This window comes from Dama dama, chromosome 22, assembly GCF_033118175.1.
Source record: "Dama dama isolate Ldn47 chromosome 22, ASM3311817v1, whole genome shotgun sequence".
Lineage (NCBI taxonomy): Eukaryota > Metazoa > Chordata > Mammalia > Artiodactyla > Cervidae > Dama > Dama dama.
This window is the reverse complement of record NC_083702.1, coordinates 8,170,369-8,197,420: the sequence shown is the minus strand read 5'-3', so window position 1 is coordinate 8,197,420 and position 27,052 is coordinate 8,170,369. Positions and strand designations below refer to the sequence as shown.

The window sequence follows — 27,052 nt, the reverse complement described above, 5'->3', positions numbered from 1 at the left end:
GGCATCATTTTATGAGTTGTATTTGTTAAGAGTTTTTCATAGAACATCAAGGAGTCATCTTTAGTTATGACTCAGTATCTTCATACATTGTCAAGATACAGGTCATAATCTGAAAAAGTCTTAACTAAAGATTCTTGCAAGTCTCATTTTAAAAAAGCACCAGTGCCCAAGAGGCCAAGATAAAAGAGTATCAATCAATACACACTCATTAGCCCAGACTTTATAATGTATTCCTATTCAATATAATGTACACATCACTTAACTAAAAAACCAACAGTCAGAAAAATCAGATTGGAAAGTACTACTGAGCAGTCTACTGTTTTTGTTTTAGATGAAGACAGGCAAGCTCAGAACCAGAGATCACAAGCTTCTGTGGGTACTGTAGTGGAAACACCTTTCGAAACAAACGAAACAGGTCGCCCATTAAAGAAATCTTTGGAAATCAAAATTCCCTTCATGTTCTATTCGAGAAGTAGGCACACACAGAACAGGTCAGAGGAAATGCAGCCAAGATTGAGATTTAGTTATTATTTAGAATTCTGCTTACATTATTCCCCTTACCAACATGAGCTGAAAGACTGAGAGGATTCTAAGGAAAATGTCAAGTAAATGCATCATATCATTTAAAGAAGAGAATATATAAGTCCTTGTAAGAACATTCTGTACTTCAAAGCTTTTTATCTGAGAAGATCTTTGTTCATCCTCTAAGCCAAATAGATGGAGGGGTTATTTTTTAACTACTTTCATTTTATGAATTCTGAGAAAACACTTGAGGATCCAAACTTTACTAAAAACTTGCACTAAAAATAAGCAAGCAAAGGATGTTTTTCTGTGGAGGAAAAACCAGCTGCAAAAGAATATGATGAGTGATTTCAGCTCTTACTAAGGCACGATGGGTATGGCTGCAGGATAAAGAAAGCTGTCTGCTTATTTATGCGTAGAAAATTTCACCAACTCCAAGTTGTGGCCGTTATTTCAGCTCTAAGATGAGAATACCAATACTTTACCTACTTAAGAACAGGAGATCATTCTCTTTCCAGTTCAAGTGATACTATTTTTTCTTTTTTCATAAAAAATCATTTACAGGAAAACACAATCAAAATTAAGAGATGAAGAATAGCAACTGAACATACTAAAACCATTCACTGATTCAGGGAATAATTGGAACACAGCTATTTACTTCTGAAATCTCGAAAACAAAGTTTTATTAGCAGTGAGTCTCCTGAGTTAAGGACATAAAACAAAACCAGAGAACACTAATTGGGTGCACTTCTGGGGAACACGTACAAAGACCGCGGAGACAAGAAAATGGCAGACCAAGGTCACCAACCTAAGAGTCTGGCTCCCTACAAAGAAATGTGACTTGATACACTGCAGGAACAAGCCTCCCTTACCAGATTTAAAGCCTAAAGGCAGGAAATTAATTTCAACTGTCACAACAATGATAATACCATTGGCACTCAAAAAGAGTTATTGACAAAAATTCCAATTTCATAAAAATGGCAAGTATCGGTCCTTGGCTAAGAGGAGACTCTGCCTTGGACCCGCCGGTGTAATAAACTGCACTCCACTATCTGTATTGTCCTTCTGAGTGAGTTTGTCTTCCGGAAAGCATGGCTATAACATTTGGTGCGTTGGCCGGGAAACTCCTCACTTTGAGGAGACAGGTCTCATTTGAGGCCACCCCGAGGCTTTGTAGCTTGAATCTCCTAGAGGGGGGAAGGCGCTTCACGCCTCTGGAAGGATTCTGCTTTTCAACGCCTGGACCTTTCACGTCAGTAGGTAGTGGACGGCAGCAGGGGAACTGAGCACTCAGGTGAGGAGGAACCCACCCAGCAGGGTGGAAGAGGGGGCCTGATCACCCCCCTGGGAGGGACCAGAAGGAGCGGGGACCCACAGGAGCCTGGAATAGGCAGGCGGTGATTGCTTGGTACACAGGTTGATGAGCGTGCTAGGGTTTAGGAAGGAAATTTGTGAAGGTCATTTAGGAGGTGTGTCCACACCGTCTTGGGGAAAATTATTACCAAGCGATCGCCAGGGGATTTTTAGGATAGGAAACTGGTCCTTGTATGCTCGTATTCTGCCCTCCCCCAGGAGGTGTCCTGTCTGCTGTGAAATTCTTGACCCCCTCGGACTTGTTAGGCTAGAAGGAGGGGGATACAGAAGTGAGTATGAATTGGCTTTTCTGGAGATGGCCTGGGACATGGGATATTTAACCCATCTGTGTTTTCATCCGCACCTGATCAAGCCCACCAAGGCAGAATGGACTTTAAGGGAGAAACAGTCTTGGACCGTGTGATGTTCTGGTTCAGCTGTGCTGACCGGCAGGTGAAGACACCCTGATCCCCCTTCTCCCTCTGGGATCTGGCAGGTAAGGCTCTTCTCACTCCAATTAGGAAGGAGGCAGAATGGCAATTTAAGTGTCACTGAGTGGAAATATCAGAAGTACATAGGGTACTGAGAACTTCGTAGACAGAACGAAAAGGAAAAGTAGAAGAAGGTCTGAGAAGGTAAGCAAGATGGGGGGAAGTGAATCTAAGGCAACTGTATTGGAGTGAAAAATTTAAAGAAGGGATTAGGAGGAGACTATGGGGTGAAGATGAAGCCTAACTGCCTCCACATACTCTGTGAGGTCGAATGGACCCCTTTGGGAGCAGGATGGCCACCAGAGAACACCATGAACTCAAAAATAGTGGAAGCAATCTATACAGTAGTCACAGGAGAGCCAGGACACCTGGATCGATATCCATCTATTGACTCATGGCTAGGGTTAGCTTGAGACCCTCCTACTTGGATAAGGTTCTGTATCCAGAAGGGAAAGGGAAAAATATTAATGGCAGAAAAATTGACCGATGATAAAAAAGGAAATTCTACAGGATTTGGACGGGGATGACCTGACCCCTCCCCCATGCTGGATAATGACGCGCCTGCCTCCCAGTGCTTCACCAGGACCAGAGGCCGCTTTAATGCCCGATCCAGGGCCAGGTGAAGTTTCTGCAACAGCCACTGCTCCTCCGCCAGCTTTCCCGGAGTTCGTAGAGCCGCTGTTTGGGCAGGCTCCGATCCCGGTGACAGAAGCCTCTGGCCAACACTTCCAGGATCCCATTCCAACCAAACCGTCCAAGCTATACCCGCCTCTCCCAGTGAGTACTGACAAGAAGGGGAGGGAGACGTTGGAATTAAGCAGAGACCGCGCTCTGCCCGACAGCCGGAGGGAATAAAAGAGAACAGACAAGAGACTTACAGTGCTAGCTGCTGCTCTGGAAAAGTCTATCTCGGGCCCGCCGTAAAACCTCATCTGCCCCAAGGACAGGACAGTCCTTCAACCGGTCCCAAGGGAGGCCCTGGGCCCGTTACAGCCAAACCAGTGTGCCCACTGCCGAGCTTTTGGCCACTGGAAGGATGAATGCCCTAAGGCAAGGAAGGAAGAGAAAGCTCCCGCAGTTGTGGGGCTTGCTGACTTGGAAATTAACTAGGGCTGCCAGGGCTCAGAGATATCAGGTCCCTGAGAGCCCATGGGAACTGTAAAATGGGGGACCAAAATATTGACTTCATGGTGGACACAGGAGCAGAACTGTCAGTAGTAACAAAACCTGTGGCACCTCTGTCCACAAAGACTACTGCTGTTACTGGGGTATCGGGAGAACAGATGATTAAACCGTTTTGCCAGCCCAGAAAATGTCAGATGGGGGTGCACACCAAGTGATTCATGAATTCCTCTACATTCCTGAGTGCCCAGTACCCCTGTTGGGAAGAGACTTGCTCTCCAAACTAGGAGCACAAGTGACTTTCTCCCCTGAGGAGAGTCCCACCTTCTGGACAGTCTCTATGACTTATTTGCCCTCTCTCTCAATACCAACCCAAGATGAGTGAAGGTTGCATGAGCCTCTGAAGGAAGAACCGGGTGGGCCAGAAGAGCATGAGGGAGCTAACTCAATTATTCCCTGAGGTCTGGGTGGAGGACAACTGCCCCTCCCCCCCAGGCTGGCTAAACATCACGCCCCAGTGATAACAGAACTCAAACTTGGGGAACAGATTCATGAGTTTACACTTGGTGACCAAGTATGGGTCAAAGATTGGAAACATGATTTGCTAGCCCTTTGTGAAAGGGCCCTTATGTTATTCTAACTACCCCTACTGCAGTTAAAGTTGCAGGTATTGTCCCTTGATCCATCACACCAGAGCGAAGAAGGCATACCACGCTGACCCGGAGGACGCCGAGTGGACTACCCAGAAGGACCCCACTGACCCACGGGAAACCAAGATCATTCTGAGGAGGAAGAAGAAAACGAGGTCCCGGACGAGCCCTCTACAGGATGGAGCTGGGTAAACGGCTCCTGCTGCTCGGCCTCACCAATGCAATTCTGAACTTGGGTATGTGGGGCTATGCCCCTGTCAGTAATGGACAGACTCCCCAGTGGGTATCGCCACTCCATTATGGGGACTTTAACAACAGAAAGGAACTTTCCTCTCTCTCACCAACCATAACCTTTCTTTGCTCTCCTGGTGTAAGAAGAAGCCATCAATGGGCCAGGGACATAGGGTTACATTTAACATGAACACCAGCCTTATGGAGATAACAAAGGCTTATACCTCATATATGAAACTTAAAGAGGAAAAGGGCTCCCTTACAAAAGGGGGACAGGCCTCCCGGTGCCTTGAGCAATACTACCAGTTCTGGGATGAATATTTCTGGATGACTCCTGAGAAAGGACAGTTGATTGCCCCTGCTACTATTTGCTGGGAACAAAAAGAACAGAAAGTTGGATTTGGAGACCGTCCCCGAGACCCAAAAGAATTGTTATTTGTGCCCTGAACAATGTAAACAAATCTTGGAAGTTACCTATCACCCCAATCAGTCTGCTCAGTGGCCCGGTTCCGACTGGCCTGGAATCTGCTGGGTAGCCCCCAATGGGACCCAGTGGCTCTGTGGGCTTAACTTATGGCCATGGTTACCAGTTGGCTGGGTGGGGCGTTGCACATTAGGATTTGCTTTCGCCCATGGCAGAATTAAGCCTAGCCTACACCAGCCTCCAGTAAACCTGCCTTATCTGCATGCAAGATGGACACGATCCGTGTTCCAATGGTATGACTATCTTGTTGCCTTGTTTGTACCCTCTGTAGGGACAACGGATATCATGGTTAAGGTAGAGGCCTTAACTAATTTCACTAAACAGGCCCTCTTAGACAGTACTAAAGCCATTCAAGCTTTGAACGAAGAACAGATTCAGATGAGGAAGGCAATAATTCAAAATAGGATGGCATTAGACATACTCACAGCAGCCCAAGGAGGGACTTGCACCATAATTAAAGTTGAATGTTGTGTGTACATCCCTGACCTGTCTGGAAATGTATCTACTGCCTTGGAGGATATGCAAAATCAAGTGAAAGCCATGTCTAATGAACTGTTGTCATAGTAATCTTGATCATACTGCTTTGTGGGCCCTGCTTCCTACAATGCCTTGTGAATTTTGTAACCCAGAGGTTGACAGCCTTCTCTCATGTGGGTGGCAGGAGGGCTAAGGTACAATATATCTCAATAAATGATGCTCGTTATGGAAACTAAGAGCATCAAGACGGGGGAATGAAGAAGGAATTCATAGGGCCTGGACTCCATCTCAGGCCTGTCCGTGCTGGTCATGTGCGGCCACCTCTCCAATGGACTCTGAGCTCAGTGCTTAGCACCTGTGGGAATGACAATGGAGGGATAAGACCCCCCTCTGGGCAAGGGAATCTTGAAGATCACATCCAGGTTACTCATTGCCTAAGAGAAAACAGACACTAATCACCCCTGCCTCCAGACAGTATCTATCGGAATGTAACCACAGGCTTACCAGTTATTAACTGGTTGGAATATAACCGCGGGCTTATTGATTATTAACTGTTTGAACACAGAACATGTGAATGATGGGGTTATTATTGTGATTGTATTTACCCTTCCTTTGTAAGCCTCAGGGGATTTGGGCTGGTGGGTTTGGACACATACACATGGGGTATAAAAGATTTTCACAAATGCTGGTCGGGGTCCTTGGCTAAGAGGAGACTCTGCCTTGGACGCGCTGGTGTAATAAACTGCACTCCACTATCCAAAAAAAAAAAAAAGGCAAGTATCTTCATTTATGTTATCTATAAGGTTCTGTTCTCAAATTCTTCCCCAGGGTATTAAGCTACATGGGCTTTTTCCTGTGAAAATACAATAAATAATAACAAGTCTAAGTTTCTAGCGGAACCGGAACAACAATAGTACTTGTGCCTAGTTCTCCCAGGCGATAATGTAACTCATTCCTACAGTGATTGTAATACAATGACTAGGTTTACAGTAGGAAGAGAAAAAAGATGTTCCAATTGTTGTAAAAGCTCGTAAAAAATGCGCAGGCACTGGGGAATTCCCTGGTGGTCCAGTGGTTAGGACTTGGTGCTTCCACTGAGGGGGCAGGGGTTCAATTCCTGGTCAGGGAACTAAGATACCACAAGCCCCACAGTGCAAAACAAACAAACAAACAGAAATTTGTAGGCATTAAGATATAAAAACACGTTATGAGGAGAAGTTTAAAACTCACAACAGTAATTTCCAAGGAATCCCCTACCTTCAGAAAAAGAGAGGACCTATAATCAAAGAATCTCAGAATCATTAAGGACTATAAAAACCATTTAATCGAGGGTCTCTCCACTGTGCCACTATTGGCATCTGGGGCGGGGCAGGGGTGCAGATGTATAGGGTGCTGAGCGGCGTCTCTGGCCCTCTAGCCACTAGACACCAGTAGCATCCTCTGGTTGTGACAACCAGAAATATCTCCAGACACAGTCGCGTGTTCCCTATGGATCCACTGACCTAATCCCGTCACCAGGTGGACTGGTGATTATTCGCTTTATTTTTGAAAACCTCAAAAGACAGGAATTCACTATCACCCCGAAAAGCCTATTCTTTCCAAGAGTGGTTAGAAATTTTATTCTTATTGGTATTAAATCTACCTTCTTTAAACAAGTGGAAACATATAAAACTAGCCAGTAGATGTTTTTTACCTGAGATATGAATTGAAGAGTAAAAAGTTAGTCTGTCACTAAGTTGTGTCTGACTCTTTGCAACCCCACAGACTGTAGCCCGCCAGGCTCCTCTGCCCATGGGATTCTCCAGGCAAGAATACTGGAGTAGGTTGCCATTTTCTTCTCTAGGGGATCTTCCTGTCCCAGGGATAGAACTCGAGTCTCTTGCATTGGCACTGATCCCCACCAGGGAAGCCCAATTAGCAATTCTTAAGTGACTTTATGTGTATTTTAGGAGAAGTAAATGTTTATGACCTGCAAGTAAGTCACCTATGGTTTGCTCATCAAATATGTATTGTGTGTCTAGTATTGGGTTGGCAAAAAAATTCGTTTGGGTTTTTCCATACGATGTTATGTGTTGAATAGGTGGTGATGATACAACAGGTACATAAAAAGTGAAAATTTTTGTCCTTGTGAAGCTTATGTTCTAATGGTGTAAGGATAAATAAGGAAAATATGTAGTATGTCAGAGGATAAAGTTAAGGAGAAAATTTAAGCAGAAAAGGGGGATAGAGTTTTGGTGGTAGAAAGGGACTCCATTTTAGGCAGTGTGGCCATTAAGGGAAAGACTTTACAGGAGGTGAGGGAGCAAACCACGCAGGAACCAGGAAGAGAAAAAAGCTTCAGGTTCACGGGCCTTGAGGCAGAAGTATTCTGGGCGAGTTCAGGGAGAAGAGGCCAATGTGGCTACAGTGGTGTGAGAGGCAAGGATAGGCGGGGAGGACAAACTGGGCTTTGGAGGACAGGTGAGGACTCTGGCTTTTATTCTGAGTGAGAAGGGAAGCAATTGGAGGCCTGTGAATAGAAGAATAATACAATCCCATCTATGTTTTAGTGTGATCACACCTGCTGTTATGTTGAACACATATTGAAGGGGACAAAGAAGGAAGCAGGCCATCAGTTAGGAGACTGAGGATAATCCTGGCAAGAATCAATGGTGGTTTGGACTCAAGTGGTACGAGTAGGGGAAAGGGGCTAACTGCTAGATACCATATGAAGAAACAGAAAATAGGATCGTTCATGGACTGGGGGTGGGGTCAGAGAGACAGAAGATGAATTCAAGACTCTTGGTAGGGCAACTAGAAGATGAGAGTTGCCACTTAGGAAAATGGGGAAGACCGCAGTCCTTTGAATTGACTTAAACAACATTTAAAATTTAATTCATTCAACATTTAATCAGCACCTTCTGTGTATCAGTCACTGCATTAAGGTACTAGAGATGCAGAGATTTTTTTAAAAAGTAATTTCTGCCTTTAAGGAGGGTCTAATAAAAGATAAAAGACAAACATGCAGACTACTGTTCTCCAGTAGAGGAAGCACTTAGAGGTATGCACTGAGTTGAATGCAGAGGGTGGGCACCTAACCCAGAATAAAACCTGGGGGTGGTGGGTATGAGGAACAGGGAAGGCTTCCTGAAGAGGAGGTGGTGTGAGCGGAGAATAAAAGGATGAATAGGAGTTAACGAGACAAAAAAAAGCAGTAAGACTGCTTCAGGCTGACAACAGCAGCTGGCGAGGAATGAAGTGACTAACAGCCCAGTATATTCAAGGAATCACGGCCTGGGAGGACATGCACAGGAAGGCCAAGCTAGGGAAGGAAGCAGTACCACAGCAGATCTGGTATGGGAGACCCTGACCCTGCATGTGTACGAGGCGGGGAGTATCTTCTCTGCTGAGGGTGCTGTGACGTCATCCTATCAGCAGGCGGCAGGGACTGAAGGGTTTGAGGCTGGGCCTAACAATCCGATTCAGACCTCAGAAGAGCAGTTCTCAACCGCTTCTCTGACAAGATGTGCAATAGATGATGTTCACAATCCACACAGACCCGTGGGTTCTAACTGTATGCCAATTCCATTCTTTTCTCACACTCTCAAGAAAACAGTTCAGAATGTATTAATAAATGAATGAGAATGACATTAACACAGCGGGATCTCTTTTAACCAGTTCCACATAGTGGACTCACCAGATAAACCTGTGTTCCTCTTTCCCTTTATGGACATTCTGACAGAGGCCACGGCGCACTGCCTCCTGCGGCCTGGAGGCTGCGCTCTAGCGTGCCCATGCTCTTTTTACTTCCATCCCACGAGGGTCGAGGCTTACCGAGAGTGAATTACGCCTTTTTTCAAACCTGTTTATGTTGGTCATATCTGTTACAGTAGACAAAGCATTTATAGGCATGGGTTATTGTGGCTCAGCTGGTAAAGAATCCGCCTGCAGTACAGAAGACCTGGGTTTGATCCCTGGGTTGAGAAGATCCCCTGGAGAAGGAAAAGGCTACCCACTCCAGTATTCTGACCTGGAGAATTCCATGGACCGTAAAGTCCATGGGGTCACAGAGTCGGACACGACTGAGCGACTTTCACTTTCATACCAGAAAAAAAGCACAAAACTCCCATCAGTGAGTGGATATGCCTTGGCCATACAGAAAATTAGAGAAGTATATATTCACATATCTTAGGTTAAAATAAAATACTTAAGGCACATGGGCCATTTATGACAGTCCCTACTTCTACTGACTTTCTAAAAGCTAACCACCCTACCACTCTGGGCTAGCTGTTTTAGGTGTGGGGGAATCTACTCTAACTGTAAACTGTGTCAGAGTCAGAAAGGAAATCAGCAGAGTACAGTGAGAGCATGGAGGGCTTCCCTGGTTGGCTCAGACGGTAAAGAGGCCGCCTGCACTGGGAGAGACCTGGGTTCGATCCCTGGACTGGGATCCCCTGGAGAAGGGAACAGCTACCCACTCCAGCATTCTGGCCTAGAGAGGTCCATGGACTGTAGAGTCCACGAGGTCACAGAGTCAGACACGACTGGGCGACTTTCGCTTCACAGTGAGAGAATGCAACAAGGGGCGGTGTGTGCCTGGTGCATAATGGGAAGCCAGACACAGCAAACAAACAGTTCTGGACAACCAAAAGGGAGAAGATTTCATCATCTATTTCACAAAAGAGTAGTTTCATGGAAAGTTACCTAAGTTAGTCCCTGACAGTGAGCCACAACCTTTTCAATGTAGATATATATGGAAACTAATATAATAATATAATCAAGGTATTACAAACATTTGGTCTGAAGAATAAAAGATCACACCACACTGCCATCTGTTGCAGTTATATAAAAAAGAAGATTCCCTCTCTATAGGCTGGATCTATTCTGATTTTTTTTTGTCAGTGAACAAATTTCAAACCTGAGTTCTTCAAATTATAAGTGTCTGAAAACTATTCTTCTAGAAAGGCTACTTGAGCAGAACTGTGCAAAGTGTGTTAGTGAGAAAGATTTGAGAAGCGAGGAGATCATAGCAGAGCAATGGTCCAGGTGAGGGATAATAATACTTGATTTGGAGAAACAGTTATGGACATGGAGAAGAGGGCATGCATTCAAGAGATATTTAAGATACAGACTGGTGGTTCATGAAGCCTGAGCAGACATGGAGGGAAAGAGAGCACTCTCTATGAAGACCTCCAGATTTCTGTCCTGAGTTACCTACTTATTCATTCATTTCCTCAGAGAAAGTGTGTTACACACTCTTTATTTGAAAGCTGGTCTGGCTGAGGTTGGGAGTCTGTGTATGCATGCTCAGTCACTTTCAGTCGTGTCCAATTCTTTGCAACCCTATAGACTGTAGCCCTCCAGGCTCCTCTGTCCATGGGATTCTCAAGGCAAGAATACCGCAGAGGGTTGCCATGCCCTCCTCCAGGAGATCTTCCTCACCCAAGGATCGAACTCAAGCCTCCAGCATTGGCAGGTGGATTCTTTAGCCACTGAGCTACCTGGGAAGCCCCAGGGTTGGGTGTGAGGGTAGTCAAAAGGTAAAAATTTCCAGTTATAAAATAAATAAGTCATGGGGATATAATGTACAACAGGGTGACTATACTTAATAAAATTGTACTGTATATTTAAAAGTTTATGACAATAAACCTTAAAACCTCTCACCACGAGAAAAGAAAGAAATTTGTAAATATGTGTGATGATGGATGTTAACCAGATTTGTTGCAGTGTTAATTTCACAATATACACAAATACAGAATCATTATTTTGTACACCTGAAATTAATATATGTCAATTATATCTCAATTTAAAAAAAGAAAGTTGGTTCAAGGGACAGTTTATTATATAAATATCAACTAAAGACTAAAATAAGACTATTAAGCATAGTCTTAAAATAAGACTATTAAGAAAGGCTCAGAGATCAAATAAAAAATAGCAGTGGTCTCATACAGGTGAAGAGGAAAAAATGGGGACCATGAATACTCTTGGCCTGGTTACTATTTTTCAGTCAAATCATTTTCATGTCAATTGGACATTTACATTATTCAGTTGTGCGGCTTCCAAATCTGTAATTTTTCAAAGAATATATCAAAAAGTGAGTCCACAAAATACGAACATTAAATGGACATTTAAATTAATTGAAATACAAACTAAATGGATAAGCACACACACAAAAGGACACAGATCTACTTTTTCCCATCTCTTTAATAAAACTCTGATTAATTTCAACAAATTAGTTATTCAGCAAATATTTATTGAGCTCCTACTACAAGTTAGGAATTGTTCTTACTGAAAATTTAGCAAGGGAGGGGGAATATATATATATAACAATATATATGTATATGAATATATATGTATATATATAATAACTAAAGTGAAAGTGAAAGTAGCTCAGTCGTATCCGACCCTTTGCGACTCCAGGGACTATACAGTCCATGGAATTCCCTAGGCCAGAATACTGGAGTGGGTAGCCTTTCCCTTCTCCAGGGGATCTTCCCAACCCAGGGATTGGACCCAGGTCTCCAGCATTGCGGGTGGATTCTTTACCAGCTGAGCCAGAAGGGAAGCCCATATAATAACTAAACATAGATATATAATTGCAGTATATGTTATCTTACATATGTAATATATCTTACACATATGTAGTATACATGAGATACTGCTCTTTATCTTATAGTGCTCACATTCCCCTAAGAAGAAACAGACAGTAAATATTCACAATATCAGGTTAATGGCTTTCCAGTTCTTCTGAAACCTCAGGTGACAAGGATCCAAAGACTTCTAAAGTCGGGCTCCTTAACTCTCCAACTTACTGTTCGTGTTCCTATACTCACTTTACTCACTCACTCAATTACAGAGCTCACTGTTCTAAACAAGGTCCTATATACTCTCAATTCCCTCCATCGGGAAACCGTCACCACTTATCTCCAAGTGCTACTAATTCTGCCAAGGCTCAGTTCAAGAGCCACTGCTTTCTATATGCAGATACCTCCCAGCCAAAAGCGACCCTCTTCCTCCTATGAACCCCAGAAGTATTAACAACTATGATGATACTGACTGCGCTGAGATGTGCACTAAGATCTCTGTCACACCTGATGAAACGCTTTCACACTCAGGGTGGGCTTCACGGGCGTGCAACCCTGTCTCGTGCTTGGTGTAACGCTTCACTGTCAACCCTCTGGGAGTGCTTAATAAATTGTGAACAAGGAGTCCTGCATTTTCAGCTTACACTGGACCCTGCAAATTATGTAGCCAGTCCTGTTCACGTTATACATCTCAGTCCAAAAAACAAAACAAACAAACAAAAACCCCCAGAAAATAAGCAGGAAAGGTACTATAATTTTCATTTTTTAAAAAAGAGATCTTAATGTCCATAAATTCCAGGTACAGGCTGCTAAACAGGGATAATTGACCCTCTTCTCCAGATTAAGAAGATAAAAACAAGCCAAGTTAGCTCAGGAATAAAATTTTGTGTATACGGTCAACTGATCTTTACAAGGGTGCCAAGACTACTCAATGCAATGGGGTAATGGACAGTCTAGTCACATCAACAAATGATGTTAAGAAAACTGGATATTCACACACAAAAGAATGAAGTTGAATCCTTATCTGACACCATACACAGAAAGTAACTTTAAACTGATTAAAGACTTAAAACTATGTTACTCCAAGATGAAAATTAGGAGAAAAGCTTTCATGGCATTAAGCTTAGCAATGACTTCTTGGACATGACACCTAAAGAACAGGCGAAAAAGGAAAAATAAGCAAATGGCATAAGATCAAACTTAAAAACTTTTGAGCACCAAATGACATAACCAACAGAGTGAAAGGCAACCCACAGAATGGGAGAAAATATGTGTAAATCATCTATCTGATAAGGGGCTAGTATCCAGAATATATAAAGAATACTTATAGCTCAACAACAAAAAATCAAATAACTCAAAAAATGAGCAAAAGATTTGAATAAACATTTCTCCAAAGATGCTTCAGCATCAGATGAAAAGACGATCAACATCACTATCATCAGAAAAATGTGTATCAAAACCACAGTGAAATATTATTTCACTCTCATTAGGATCAAAAAAAAAAAAGACAAAACAACAAGTGTTGATGAGGATGTGGAGAAACTGGAACCAACTGCTGGTGGGATTATGAAATAGTGCAACCACTGTGGAAACAGTAGTTCTTCTCAAAATTATAAAAAGAATTACCATATAATCCAGGAATCTCACTTCTTGGAATATATCCAAAAGAACTGAAAGCAGGGACTCAGAGAGATTCATACAACCCATGCTCACGGCAGCAACTATGCACAGTAATCAGAAGGCAGAAACAACCCGGATGTCCGTCAGGAGTGAGTGGATAAACGAAGCGTGGTATACACACACAACAGAGTGTCATCCGCCCTTACAGAACGGGGACATCCCGTTACATCCTACAGTATGCATGAACCTTGAGTATACATCGTTCTGAGTGAAATAAGTCAAAAAAGAAAGACAAGTACTGCGCGATTCCACTTACATGAGGCATCGAAAGTAGTCAAATTCATATAAACAGAAAGCGGAATTGTGGTTACTAGGGCTGGGGGGAGGATGCAAAGGGGAATTGTTTAATGGGTTTAGAGCTTCTTATTTGTAAGAAGAAAATGTTATAGGGATCTGTTTCACAATAATGTGAATAAACCTACTACTGAAATGTACACTTAAAAATTATTAAAATGGTAAACTTTATGTTATGCATTTTTACTATACACACACACAGAGTCAAGTTAGAAAACTAATTACATTCTTTGTAGTATTACTGTGTGTTAAAATAACCTCTTAGAGGGTACATGAAATACAATATAAACAATAAAATATAAAAACACCTTATATTCAGAAAACTTAGTTACCTGCAACAAATCCAACAACCAGATCTTTTCCAGTAGTAGAATGCTGACCTTTGACCCAGACTGCTTTGAGGCTATTAAAAGTGTAGAAATATACAAAATTGGAGCAGCAGAGACTGGAGATAACTGGAAACCACCCTCGATATGGTGCCAGGCTAGGAGAAGAACACAATAAGCAAAGTAAAGATGTGGGACAGAAGCCTCTAGAAAAGGCTGATCGTTATTCACATATTCTCAAAGTTCATTCCTATACCAAAATGTACTCCAAACTGTACACATAGCCTACCTTCTGAGGCTGCCCAAGAAATCTTTTCTAGCATTAATGATACCAGGAAACAACATACATTCAATGACTGATTTACTGATCCCCCCCACCTTGATTTCCTTTAGAAATTACTATAAAAAATTAGAAACAATTTCCTCATGACTGTTAGTTAATATAGCATCATTCACACTTTATTACAGGGCAAGAACATTTAAAATTAAGTAAACACAGAACAGCGGTGATGGGGGACACAAGGGCCCAGGAACCAGGCTGCAGGGGCTCACGCTGCCACAGCTGGGACAATCTGACCACCAACACAACCAAGCAATCAACTGGAAACCACTGCATTTTGAGTCTCTAAAATACTAAATTAAGGATTTCCTCATAGACTGCTTACAGTTGCAAAAGAGGAAAAATAAAATTATTCAGTGGTTAACTCAAATCTAAGAAATCATAATTAACCAGTAAAGGGCAAGTGGACAAAATGTGACTCTAGATGGGACATCCCAAGAAGGACACAATTTCACCTACATGTTATCCTGCCCAAGAACGCACAGATTCAGGCTAATCATGAAGAAACATAAGGCAAACTTAAAATGAGAAACATTTTATTTAAGGAAAATTAAGGGGAGAAGGTCCACACTCTGAAAATGTCAGTCATAGGGGTAAGGGGCTTGATGTATGGTATATAACTTACTTACAAATAATTCTGAAAAAAACTTGTGTGTGTTGTGTGTACATGTCTGTGTAGTAAAGCAAGAAGGATGGGGTGGGGGGAGAGGGAAGGAGAAAGCATGAGCAGAAATGGAAAAAACAAATAGGAAAGAAAGTATCAAGAAAAAAAAGAAAGTATCAACAACAGGTCAATCTGGGTAAAGTACATACTGATATTCTTTGTATTAACAGTATTTTAGCTTTGCAACTTTTTGTAAATTTGAAATTATTTCCAAACTAAAATCTTTTTTTGTTTTTTTTTTAAAAGCTTTTTAAAAGGTACATTTCCTGGTCTAAATGTATCTGATAGGAATGAGTCAAACAGCTATTACCTCCTTCAATTTACTATACATAAAACAAAGCACATGTTTCATGTTAAGTCTCTGTGATCGAGAATTAAAATGGCCAAGCACAGAACTTTAAGGAAGTGAAAATAACTATGTAGTTAAAAGTCAGGCAATTACAAATTCACAACACAAGGAGGCTCTGAGAAATGGATAGAAAGTGAGCAGAGACATGATAGAGGCCCAGGAATCTCCCAGCGAGCTGCTCCGTCTGACAAAGACGAAGGAGACAGCAGTACTCACAGGCCTTCTTCTTTAATGATCTCCAGGAGCACCATGTGTGTTGTTTTGGACTTTCTTTTCTCATCAACTACAAGATCAAAGAGTTTAAAGATAAATCCTTTGAGAATTGTTATCTTCAGCAGCAGCAAGTTTCACTGAAAGGCCATTGACCTCACCTGAGCAATCTTGCAATCTTTGGGCTCCCTAGTTTGCCTCAGAATTCAGTGATTCTCCTGTGTTCCCATGGGCTAAATTCTCAACAGCTGATTCCCTGGGTTTTAACTGTTATTCATGAACCATAAAACATTTTAATTCAATACCTGATTTTCAAAGTAAAAGATGTAACAGGAGAAATTTATTTTTTATATTTCACAGGGCTCTTCTGTTGGTTTTTCTTCAAAGTTACATATTCTCATTTTTATCTTAATATCTTATAAAGTAGAGAGGAAATAAATTACCATTTCCCTTTTAGAGAAGAGGTTACAGACACAACACTGTGGAGGACACATGTGGGAGGCAGCAGAGCCAGGATTAAAATTCAAGCTTCCAAAATATCAGCCTTGGGCTCTGTTTCCTATTCTAAAAAAAATACAAGGTCTCAAAGGGAGAACTCTACTTTTCTTGGCATTCTCAATGAAAACAAAACCTACTTCAATTAATTTCAAATTTCCTACCCATATCTGAATATTTTGAAAACCTAAAAATGGGAAAATGAACCAATTACTTAAGAAAATTGGTACCTGCATAGCTCATGAAATGAGAAATTAGGACACACTGCACAAGGCATCTGACGATAACCATCAAAATTATAAATATTCACGCTTTGAGCCAACAACCCCACTTCTGGGGATTTATCCCACAGAACTCACAGAAACAAAATGACATATGAACAAGTCTATTTGACAAAAGAGGAGAAATAATCCAAGAATCTCTAATAGTGGAGGGGTACACAGGTTATGTTGCAGCCATGCTGTGGACCACTCTACAGCCAGAAGAAAGAATTAAGAAGCCCCCAGTAAGCTGATTTGGAAGGCATCCAAAAAATGCACGATATGGAATAGTAAGAAAAGTATGCTTCTTGAATAAGAAAGAGAAAATTGAGAATATATATCATTTGCTTGTTAGTCCATAAAGACTCTCAGGGCTATCTGAGAGACTAACAAAAGATATTATCTATAGGGGAGAGAAAAGGAGGCAGACTAGAGTGAGATTTTTTTCACTGTACTATCTATCTTTTTCTGTATTTTAGGTTTTGAATCATGTAAAAGTACTACCTGCCCAAAATATCTAAAATTAATTAAACAGTAGTCATGAAGGGTTTTAACACAGCAATTATTCAAAGCTAATCTTACTCTTCTCTCTTAATGTAACCTTGGGCATAGGTTTATAATTTCAAGTTGAAAAATACTGAGGAAAAAACAAGTAGAATTTATAAATATAAAGTGAAATGAGGGGAGGGCGCCTAGAACTCCAAGCCTAGATGAGCAATGATAATGATATGTGGGTCCACGTTTCCTATTCTCTGTTATCTTTCCAGAAAATCTACTCCAAATAAAAAAAACAAAACAAAACAAAACTCGACATTCTGCCTTTGAAAAGTCATACTGTTTATCAGAACGAACTGTAATGATTCAAAATGACTAATGCAAACCCACTCAGGTCTCTCAGATTAGAAAACGGCTGAGGCTATGACTCATTCACAAACACCTCTCTGTTAATTAGGAAATAGCAATGATGACCAGTCTTTAAAGTCAGTGAAAATGGACAACAGCAGATACTAATGAAACAGAATATCCTTATGTTAATTTAGACTTTAGTAGAGAAATAAGTTTGCTTCCTGACATCAAATGAACAGGAATATGATGACAATAAGATACTCACCTTGAAGTCGAAGTCGAGCTGTATCCAAGGGAAAAAATACAGTCATTGCTGTCATGCTTCCCTGAAAAGTTTGAAAAGCCTTTAGCCATTATGGTATCACAAAAATAATGAGCCACGACTTTTAAATGAACATAAGTTTGTTGCTGTCAATGGGTCAAATCAAATTTTCAGTGAACAAATATACAGATTATTTTAATCTACTGGGATCATTATTGTTCAAAATTCTGTTAGTTACATACTTGAACAGACAGAAGAAATTTTTTTTTTATATTGAAAAAGAAAATGTAATGGGTCCCTGGAGATGACAAACTTAGGGATTTTCAACCTTGGATACCTGTCAAGATAGCAGGTAAATGGATTTTTAACCTTTCATTGGTCAGTTACTGCTCCTATGCTCTCCTCTGATAACCCAAGAAACCAAAAAATCTAGTAATCAGATACATATTTCTATACTCTTTGCTTAATAATATATTCACCACTAAGTAAAAGAGGGTTAAGGATCATATTGTTCTTTAAAATAGCTCTGTCTGCTTGTGTGTTAAATAAAAGAGGGACAATATCTTTGCTAAAAATTCTATAAATAATTCATCCAAGAGAATCCACTGACAAAAATTATCAGTGGGGAAAAATAAGAAGCCAATAACCAGTCTTTTCATTCATAAAGCCCTATGACAGACAAAAACCAGAAGCATACAGTTAGGGATAAAATCATATGCATGAAATCCCCAGGTGGGTTTATGGTTATCAACCTAGATGCAGACCCCTCTGGTGTATATTCTCGGGCATAAGATCAAGTTTGAGGCTACTGATCTAATAATGGTAACACAGAATATTTTTATCATGACAACAGTGCGAAACTAAGTCAACTTTAAAGATAAGAACAAAAATGTGCTAAGTCTCTTATCTATTTATAGATGAGCCTGTCTGACAAGGGAGAACACTGTATTGTCCTATTAGTTACTGTTAGAAACTCAGATTAAATGTTATTACCCCCAGCCATCAGGTCCTCTGTGTTCCCACAGCACTTGATTATGTCTCAGAGCACTCAGACTGCAGTGAAATCTCACTCTTCCACCAGACTGTGAGAACATCTATTTATCTCTGAATAGCATCTATTCTTAAATGTTTATTAAATTCAATCTACTTTCAGCCATTTATGCTATTCTGACAGCTCCCACATAAATGATCTTTCCTAATAAGAACTAGGTAATATTTAATGTTTTAAGTAATTCTGGATCTGTAAAGGTATACAGTCTACAAATCTATTCTCCTGGCATCCTTGCTTACCTTACAAGCAATTTCCAAGAAAAACGGGGGCTGGAAAGCTGGTGAACACTTATCAAGGTCAGTTTACTTCCTATCATGCTGCAATAGATCATCTATGCAGGGTATTGCATTAGACAGGGCAGCTCCAGACAGAAAAGTCCTGCCTGGAAACTACTTCCTCAAACGATTGGATCACCCCCATCCCTCTTCCCTGTCGGCTTTAAATAGACACCTGAGGTTTTCTAACTTAAGAAGACCCTGCCCTGTGTGTGTGCTAAGTCGCTCCAGTCATGTCCAACTCTTTGTGACCCCATGGACTGTAGCCCACCAGGCTCCTCTGTCTATGGGATTTTCCAGCCAATAATACTGAAGTGGGTTGCCATGGCCTCCTCCAATCTTGAAATCTTACAGTACATCTTGTACCGAAATAAAGAGAACAGGCAGTCCAAAGAGCTCAAAGGTCTATTACCTCCTCAAGGACTAGCATAAAAAACTCAGATCTATAAAATTAAAAAACAGTTTAAAAATACATTAGTACTGGAAAGACTGGATCCAGATGGTAAACTAAAAACCCATCACTGCCTCCTCTGCATTCCAATCACTAATACTGAGAAAGAAGATTTATAATATTAATATAAAAGTGCTTTGTAGAAAAACAAAAAGGAATCTAATTGGTGGGTTAGAAATTAAAAGGACAACAGAGTAAGGCTGTTTTCAAAGAAGAAACCACAAACCAAAATGCACAGAACGTAGACAGAGCAGGCAGAACAATAGCCCCCTGAAAGATTCTAACCCACAGTTACCTGTGAACATGCTACATTACATGGCAGGTCACTTTGCCAATCAGCTGATCTTAAAATAGAGAGATTATTCTGTATTATCTGAGTGGGCCCAACGAAGGTCTTTAAAAGTAGAAGAGGAGGTAGGAGTGAGGCAATGAGGGCTCAGCCCATTATTGCTGGCTTTAAGGTGCATAAAGGGTGCTTGCTTTGGCAGCACATATACTAAAGTCGGAATGATACAGAGGTTAGCACTGCCCCTGCGCATGGATGACACAAAGACTCCTGAAGCATTCCATTTTTTTTTTTTAAAGATGGACAAAGGAGCCACTAGCCAAGAAATGTGGGCAGTGTCTAGAAGCCAAAAAAAGCAAAGAAATGGATTTTCTCCTCGGGCCTCCAGAAAGGAACACACTGACATCTTAATTTTAGCTCAGTGGGCTGTGTATCTAACTTCTGATCTGCTTGATTGTTCTAAACCATTCAATCTGGTAGCCTGTGATTAATAATAAAAGTACAGCTGTATCCAGCTACAAATAAACTTAATATCTATGAGAAAGTATATTGCAAATGATAAGGGTACAAATGAGAACATAGCTATTCGGTACTTTGGGGACTTGCTGTATTTGTCCCCTCACCAAGCAAACACACAGACAACTGTTTTCATAAGCAGCTATTACCTGAAGGAAAATTCTACACATGAAAGTCTTATGTTTAGCTACAGTCTTATGATTTTTTCAGAAATTTGAATTAAATTCCACTTTTCATAAATAGTGTTTTTTTTTTTCTCTAGGACTGTCTTCTCACTTACATAAAATTAGACAGCACAAAATACTGAGAAGATAACTACACAAGTACAATACTGTTCTGCCAGAGAGGCATATAAATCAACCCATTATCTGAGTCCCACAGAATTCTAACCATCTGAGTGGGAGTTCTGCTGTTGACAACAATTACAATTTAAAAGACTCTTATTTCCCGAGAAACAACCTTCTTTTAACTCACCAAAACCAAACATTTTGAGTCACAAAATTCTACCATCCCTTTCTGGCATTTAACCATTTGGTACTGGGAAAACAAATTAATTTCTACACCACATTGGCACCTGGAGGTGGAAAAGCCCTTACAGGTCACCTAGCACTGCAGACACTTTCCCTGCAGACCAAGGAGCCTGGGCCAGGGTTGATAAGTTGTTGTTTAGTTGCTAAGTCATGTCCGACTTGCGACTCTATGGACTGTAGCCGGCCAGGTTCCTCTGTCCATGGGATTCTCCAGGCAAGAATACTGGAGCAGGTTGCCATTTCTTTCTCCAGGGGATCTTCCTGACACACAGGGATTGAACCCAAGTCTCTCGCACTGTGGGCAGATTCTTTACCGCTGAGCCACCACGGGGATCACAGCATCACTAAGAGGTCTGCTGAAAGCCAGTGGGGCAGAGGCAGCCAGAACCCAGGTCTCCTGAACTCCAGGCTCTACTGCTCACTGCTCGACCTCAGTTCTCAATCTTTTTTTCAATCAAGACATAAACAACTTTGCATTTTTCTCTTCTACTTGTAAAAGTGTACACGTATACACAATACTAACCCACACACACAAGTGGGAAATTCTTAACAGGGATTATATAGGGAGAGGGATTAACACCTCCCGTGGGATGTATCTCTGTGTAATTATTATTTTTAAACAATAAGCATGTGTTGGCTTTAGTTCTGAAATGAGGAGAAGGAAAAAAAAAGACATCAGAATACAAGAGAATACTACAGTGTAGAGATTCTCAAAGCAATGGGCTGGGGGATCCTTGAAAGTCCCCTAACCCTTTCCGGGGGTCTGCAGGATCAAAGCTGTTTTCACAAAATACTACTGCATAATTCCATTTTTTTGGCCTTTTTTAATTCTTGTTTTCTCAGTGTGTAGTGAAGTTTTCCAGAGGTTCTGTGATGTATAATACTGTAACAGACTGAATGCAGAAGCATATAAAAGGATCCAGCTATCTTCTATTAAGTATTAGAGAGATTTGCAAAAATACAAAACAATGCCACTCTTCTTACTAATGGGGGAAAAACACGGTTTTAAAAATGCTATGTATGTTAACATGTAACAGGCTTAATATTTTTAGCAGATAAGTATCTTTATGATTTCCAAACTTTAATTTCTAGAACAATAAATATTGAAAGTTATTACCAAATAAGTAAAACCTCTTCAGAGTCTGCAATAATTCTTAAGAGTATAAAGAAATTATGAGACCAGATAGTTTTGAGAACTTCTATTATAAACATGCCATTAAATATGAAAAATAGTACATTATTAACAAATAATTATTGAACAAACACATCACTTCTAATATCCTTTTCAGCTGATGATATACCCATGTAAGAAATTGAATACATCACAAACTTTTGGGTTGGACACTATCCTTTCCACGAAACTCTACAAAAGGCAAATAACTCTAGGAAAAATAGATATAGCCTATAATTAATACCTTAGGGGAATCATTTATTAGAGGCTTGGGTTTGGTTGGCTTTTTTTTTTTTTTAAGTAACAGAGATACTAGATGAGAAAAACATCCAATAGAATGCTGAAAGGAAAACCAAGTGCAAGTCTGGAAGTGACATGAACATCCTGGAAATTCAAAGGCTATTATTGTCAGAATACAGATAGCACAACCAAGAAGGGAATGAAAGTCTTGGGGTAAGTAGAGGTCAAGTCAAAGGCTTCTGCTGAGTATATTAAAGACTATTCTAGTGACTGACTGGACAGATGTGGGGAGAGGAAGTGGCATTTCAAGGACAACCCCCAGGTTTCTGGCTTTAAAAAAAAAACCAGTGAGAGTGTAGTTATGAACTCAGATGGTAAATACTGCAGGAGGAGCAACTTTGGGAAAAGCATATTGAGTTTGGCTTTTGCATTAAAAGTGAATGAAGTCACTCAGTCATATCTCACTCTGCGACCCCATGGACTGTAGCCTGCCAGGCTTCTCCGTCCATGGAATTTTCCTGGCAAGGATACTGCAGTGGGTTGTCATTTCCTTCTCTAAGGGATCTTCCCGACCCAGGAATCGATGTCAAGTTTCATGCACTGCAGGCAGACTCTTTGCCATCTGAGCCACCAAGGAAGCCCAATCTTTCAGAGCCAGAAATCGAACCAGGGTCTCCTGCATTGCAGGTGCCTTTACCAGCTGAGCTACCATGGAAGCCTGAATTTTAAGTGCCTCAAAGACTTCTACACGAAGATATCCAGCAGGCAGCCAGATCCATCTGGAGTTCCTGAGATTCTGGGACAAAACTGTAGATTTGGAACTTACTGGAATAGAGCATCTTTCTTCATCTTTAAGACAATAATGATTGTACCATGGCTTAACAGATTTTTGTTAGGGGTGGGTGAGATCATTATTTTACCAATATGCGATCATATACTGTTTTATTTTCATAACCAAATTTTCATTCTCAACAAATAACTGAAAACATAAAATGTGGCAGAACATTTTGTGTTTCTACTTTCTATTTTACTGATTCTTCTCTTTATTATCTCCCCTTCCTTTGTGAACTTATATCCTTATCTAAAATCTTGAGATGGATGCTTAGCTCATTGGTTTTAGGTCTTTCTTCTTTTCCAAACTTGATTTTAAAAGTTACTCCTTTCCCTCTAGGTATTTTAGCTGTACCTGACAGCTTTCCTTTTCTTTACAACTCAGTGGTTTTTTCAGATATTCACAAGGTTGCACAACATTCACCACTAGCTAACTCCAGAACATTTTTATCACCTTAAAAGAAAACCCATTCCCATTAGCAGTCATTCTTCAGTTTCTCTTCCTCTCACACGCTGGCTACCACTAACCTATTTTCTGTCTCTCTTTTGCCTAGTCTATACATTTCATGTAAATGGAACCAAATGACACATGATTTTTTGACTGGCTTCTTTGGAGGTTCCTTCATGTTACAGAATCAGAACTTGATTCTCTATTGTGGTTGAAAAATATTCTATTATATGGATAAATCACCTTCAGCTTATCCTTTCATCAGCTGGTAATTTGGGTTATTTCCACTTTTTGGCTTTATGAATAATGCTGCTATGAACATTTGTATACAATGTTTTACATGGATATGTCTTTAATTCTCTAGCAGTGGAATTGCTGGGTCATATGGTAATTATGTTTGACATTTTGAGGAACTAACAGTTTCCCACAGTGACAACACAATTTTATATTCCCAACAACAAAACATGAGGTTTCAAGTTTCTCCATATCCTTGTAACACTTGTCATTATCTGCGCTTTTAATTATAGCCATCCTAGTGGGTGTGAAATAGTATCTCATTGTGGTTTTGATTTGCATCTCTCTGATAACTTGCATTTCACGTATTTATTGGCTACTTGTATATCTTCACAGGAAAAATGTCTATTCAAATCCTTTGTGTGTTTTTTTGAAGAGTTATTAATTTTTACTTTTCGACTATGGTGGGTCTTTGTTGCTGCACATAGGCTTTCTCTAGTGATGAGTCTGGGCTTCTCACTGGGGTGGCTTCTCTTGTTGCGGAGCAAGGACTCTAGGCACGCGGGCTTAGTTGCTCCTCAGTTTGTGGGATCTTCCCGGACCAGGGATCGAACCCGTGTCCCCTACATTGCAAGGCATATTCTTAACCATTGGACCACCAGGGAAGTCCCATTTGTGCATTTTTTAATTAAGCTATCTGCCTTTCTATTAATGAGCTGCAAACATTCTTTACATATTCTGGAGGCTAGACACTTTATCAGATATTGCAAATCAGGCTTGCAAATATGTTCTCCATTCTGTTGTTTTTCCTTTCTTAATAGTACTTGAAGCACAGTCTTAATTCAGATCAAGTCCAATGTGTATATTTATTACTTGTGCTTTTGGTGTTATTTCTAAGAAACCACTGCCTAATCCAAGGTCATGAAGATTTATGACAATGTCTTCATCTAACAGTTTTGTAGTTTGAGTTCTTACATTTAGGTCTGAGGATCATTTTGTGTTAATTTTTGTGTGTGGTGTGAAGCAGGGGTTCAGCTTCATTCTGTTGCATATGGATGTCCCACTGTCCCTGCACAATTTATTGGAGAGACTGTTCTTTCCCCATTGACGTTCCTTGGTGTCCTTGCCAAAAGTCAACTAAACACAAATTTGGAGGTTTATTGTTTGGATTCTCAGTGCTGCTCTGTTGATCTGTCTGTCTATTCTTATGCCAATACTAGTCTCTTGATTACTGTAGCTCCGTACTAAGTTTGAAATCGGGATGCTAAGAGTCCTCCAAATTTTTCTTCCCTAAGATCATTTTGGCCATTCTGGATCCCTTGAGTTTTCATATAAACTTTAGGATCATCTTGTCAATTTCTGCAAAAAAAGGAAATTGGAATTTTGATATGGAGTATGCCAAATCTGGTATCCTCTTAGGAAGTACTGCCACCTTAACAATAATGGACTCCAACCCACTTATTCAGAGGATGTCTTCCCACTTACTTAGGGATTTTTTTCAATGACTTGTTTTTAGCGTAGCTACAAGTTTTAGTATGCACCATCTGTGCTATCAGTTGTTGTGTTTTTTTTTCTTTAAATGTGAAGTCTGCACTAAGTAATTCTAGTCAGGTTTTTTTTTTTTTTTTTTTTTTTGTGGTTGCACCTCACAGCTTGTGGGATCTCAGTTCCTCAACCAGGGATTGAACCTATTCCCTCCGCCGTGAAAGCAGAGTCTTAACCACTGGACCACCAGAAATTCCCTATCACTCAGTTTTAAATGCTTTTTTATTTCCATTTTGATTTCCTCAACCCACAGATCATTCAATAATGTGTTTAATTCCCAAACATATATATTCACATTTTGAATCTATTACCCCTTAGCATCTACCACCTCTGTTCTATGTTCCTTGGATATTTAACAAGTGAACTAGAAATTTATTCTTAACTTAATCCCCCTGCTCCAAAAAACTTGTAAAATTTTGTACAGTAACAAATACCAAGCAAAAGTAAATCAGAACAAACATAAAATGACTACCACTTTATCCCGGATATGAAAATGAGGACAGTGACAAAACCTGGGAGGAAAAATCCCAGACTCTGAAGTTAGGCTCTTTGTACACAAGTCTCTGATTAAAAGACACACCAGAGGCATTATAAGGGGCCACCCACACAGCCTCAAGAGTTTCAACCAGAAAAGCCAGAGCACAAATACAAACACTGCTTTAGCAAAGTATCGATATATCTGATTTAAAATAATAAGGCCTTGAATCACTTTGAGTGGTGGCTAGGAAAATAGAGAAGGAATGTCCGCCAAGAGAACTATAAAAGAATCAATAGTATCTGCTGATTTATTGGATGTGGATAGCAAGAGAGATGGGAGAGGCAGAGAAATGAAGATACCATTGACAGAAATAGGTAAATGAAAAGAGGAAAACAGAAATAGAAAACAGACAGAAAATAGAAAATGAAAATGATTTAGTTTTAAGAAATTACTAGTTCAATCTTGGGCACAGTGAATTTCAGATAATGAAAAATTAAGTACGCTCTCACTTGAGTTCGAGCAGTATTATATACCCTGTGTACAAAATTCTACTACAGTAAGTCCACTACATACGAACGAGTTCTGTTCCAAGACTGAGTTCTTAAGTCCAATTTGTTCATAAGTTCAACAAAGTGAGCCCAGGCACCCAACTAACACAATCGGCTCTATAGTACTCTACTGTAATAGGTTTGTAATACTGGTCACGCAAATATCCATAAAAACACAAAAAATAAAGAAAACATGTTTAATCGTGTAGTACCGGACCTTGAAGAGTCCAGCAGCACAGCAGGACTGCTGGCACACAGGGCCTGGCATCGAGTGAACAGGCGAGAAGAGGTACTGACTCAGGCAGGGAGGAGGGAGATGCAGGGCCGCAGGGCGTCAGCAGCAGGAGACGGAGGGCGAGCCGCAATGTCACTCACACCCGACAGTGATGGAACGCATGTCTGCATCTCTGAAAGCTCACAATTTGAAGGTGCATGTGAAGGGGACTTACTACATATCCCCAGTCACTGCCGGGGGAGCCTGGTGGGCCGCCGTCTATGGGGTCGCACGAGCCGGACAAGACTGAAGCGACTTAGCAGCAGCAGTGTACTGTATCTAGTTGTTAATGAGTTTATCTCCCTTATTAAGACTATGGACAGGAACCTTTAACTAATTAATTAATGACTAAACAGAAAACAAAATCTTCAGGTAGTTGGCAATACCATACTGCAGACAGGCGACAAATCACAGCCAGAGATAAAAATGACAAGCAGAGTCATACAGATCACTGCTTGCCTAAATTCTTGGGCATTTCTGGTTCTATTGTCAACGATCCCATCGTCAGCACCTGGATTCCTTAATAATGTATCAACATCTACATTTCAGGTTATA

The 27,052-nt window shown here is 40.7% G+C and overlaps 1 protein-coding gene and 1 non-coding gene across 2 annotated transcripts in view; one reads left to right on the top strand and one right to left on the bottom strand.

Moving 5' to 3' along the window:
- The window catches only part of SLC25A17 (solute carrier family 25 member 17), a 44,085-nt gene that overhangs the window by 9,719 nt on the left and 7,314 nt on the right, over positions 1-27,052 (bottom strand). Inside the window, exons 2-4 of the mRNA XM_061124470.1 lie at positions 17,623-17,683; positions 15,763-15,829; positions 14,200-14,351 (exon numbers count right to left, since the gene is read on the bottom strand). Of these exons, the coding sequence (XP_060980453.1) occupies positions 14,200-14,351; positions 15,763-15,829; positions 17,623-17,683 (280 nt within the window). The remainder of the gene's footprint in view (positions 1-14,199; positions 14,352-15,762; positions 15,830-17,622; positions 17,684-27,052) is intronic.
- LOC133044081 (U6 spliceosomal RNA) lies at positions 19,869-19,972 on the top strand. Its single transcript, XR_009689831.1, has one exon. It is a non-coding gene; the product is annotated as a U6 spliceosomal RNA (small nuclear RNA).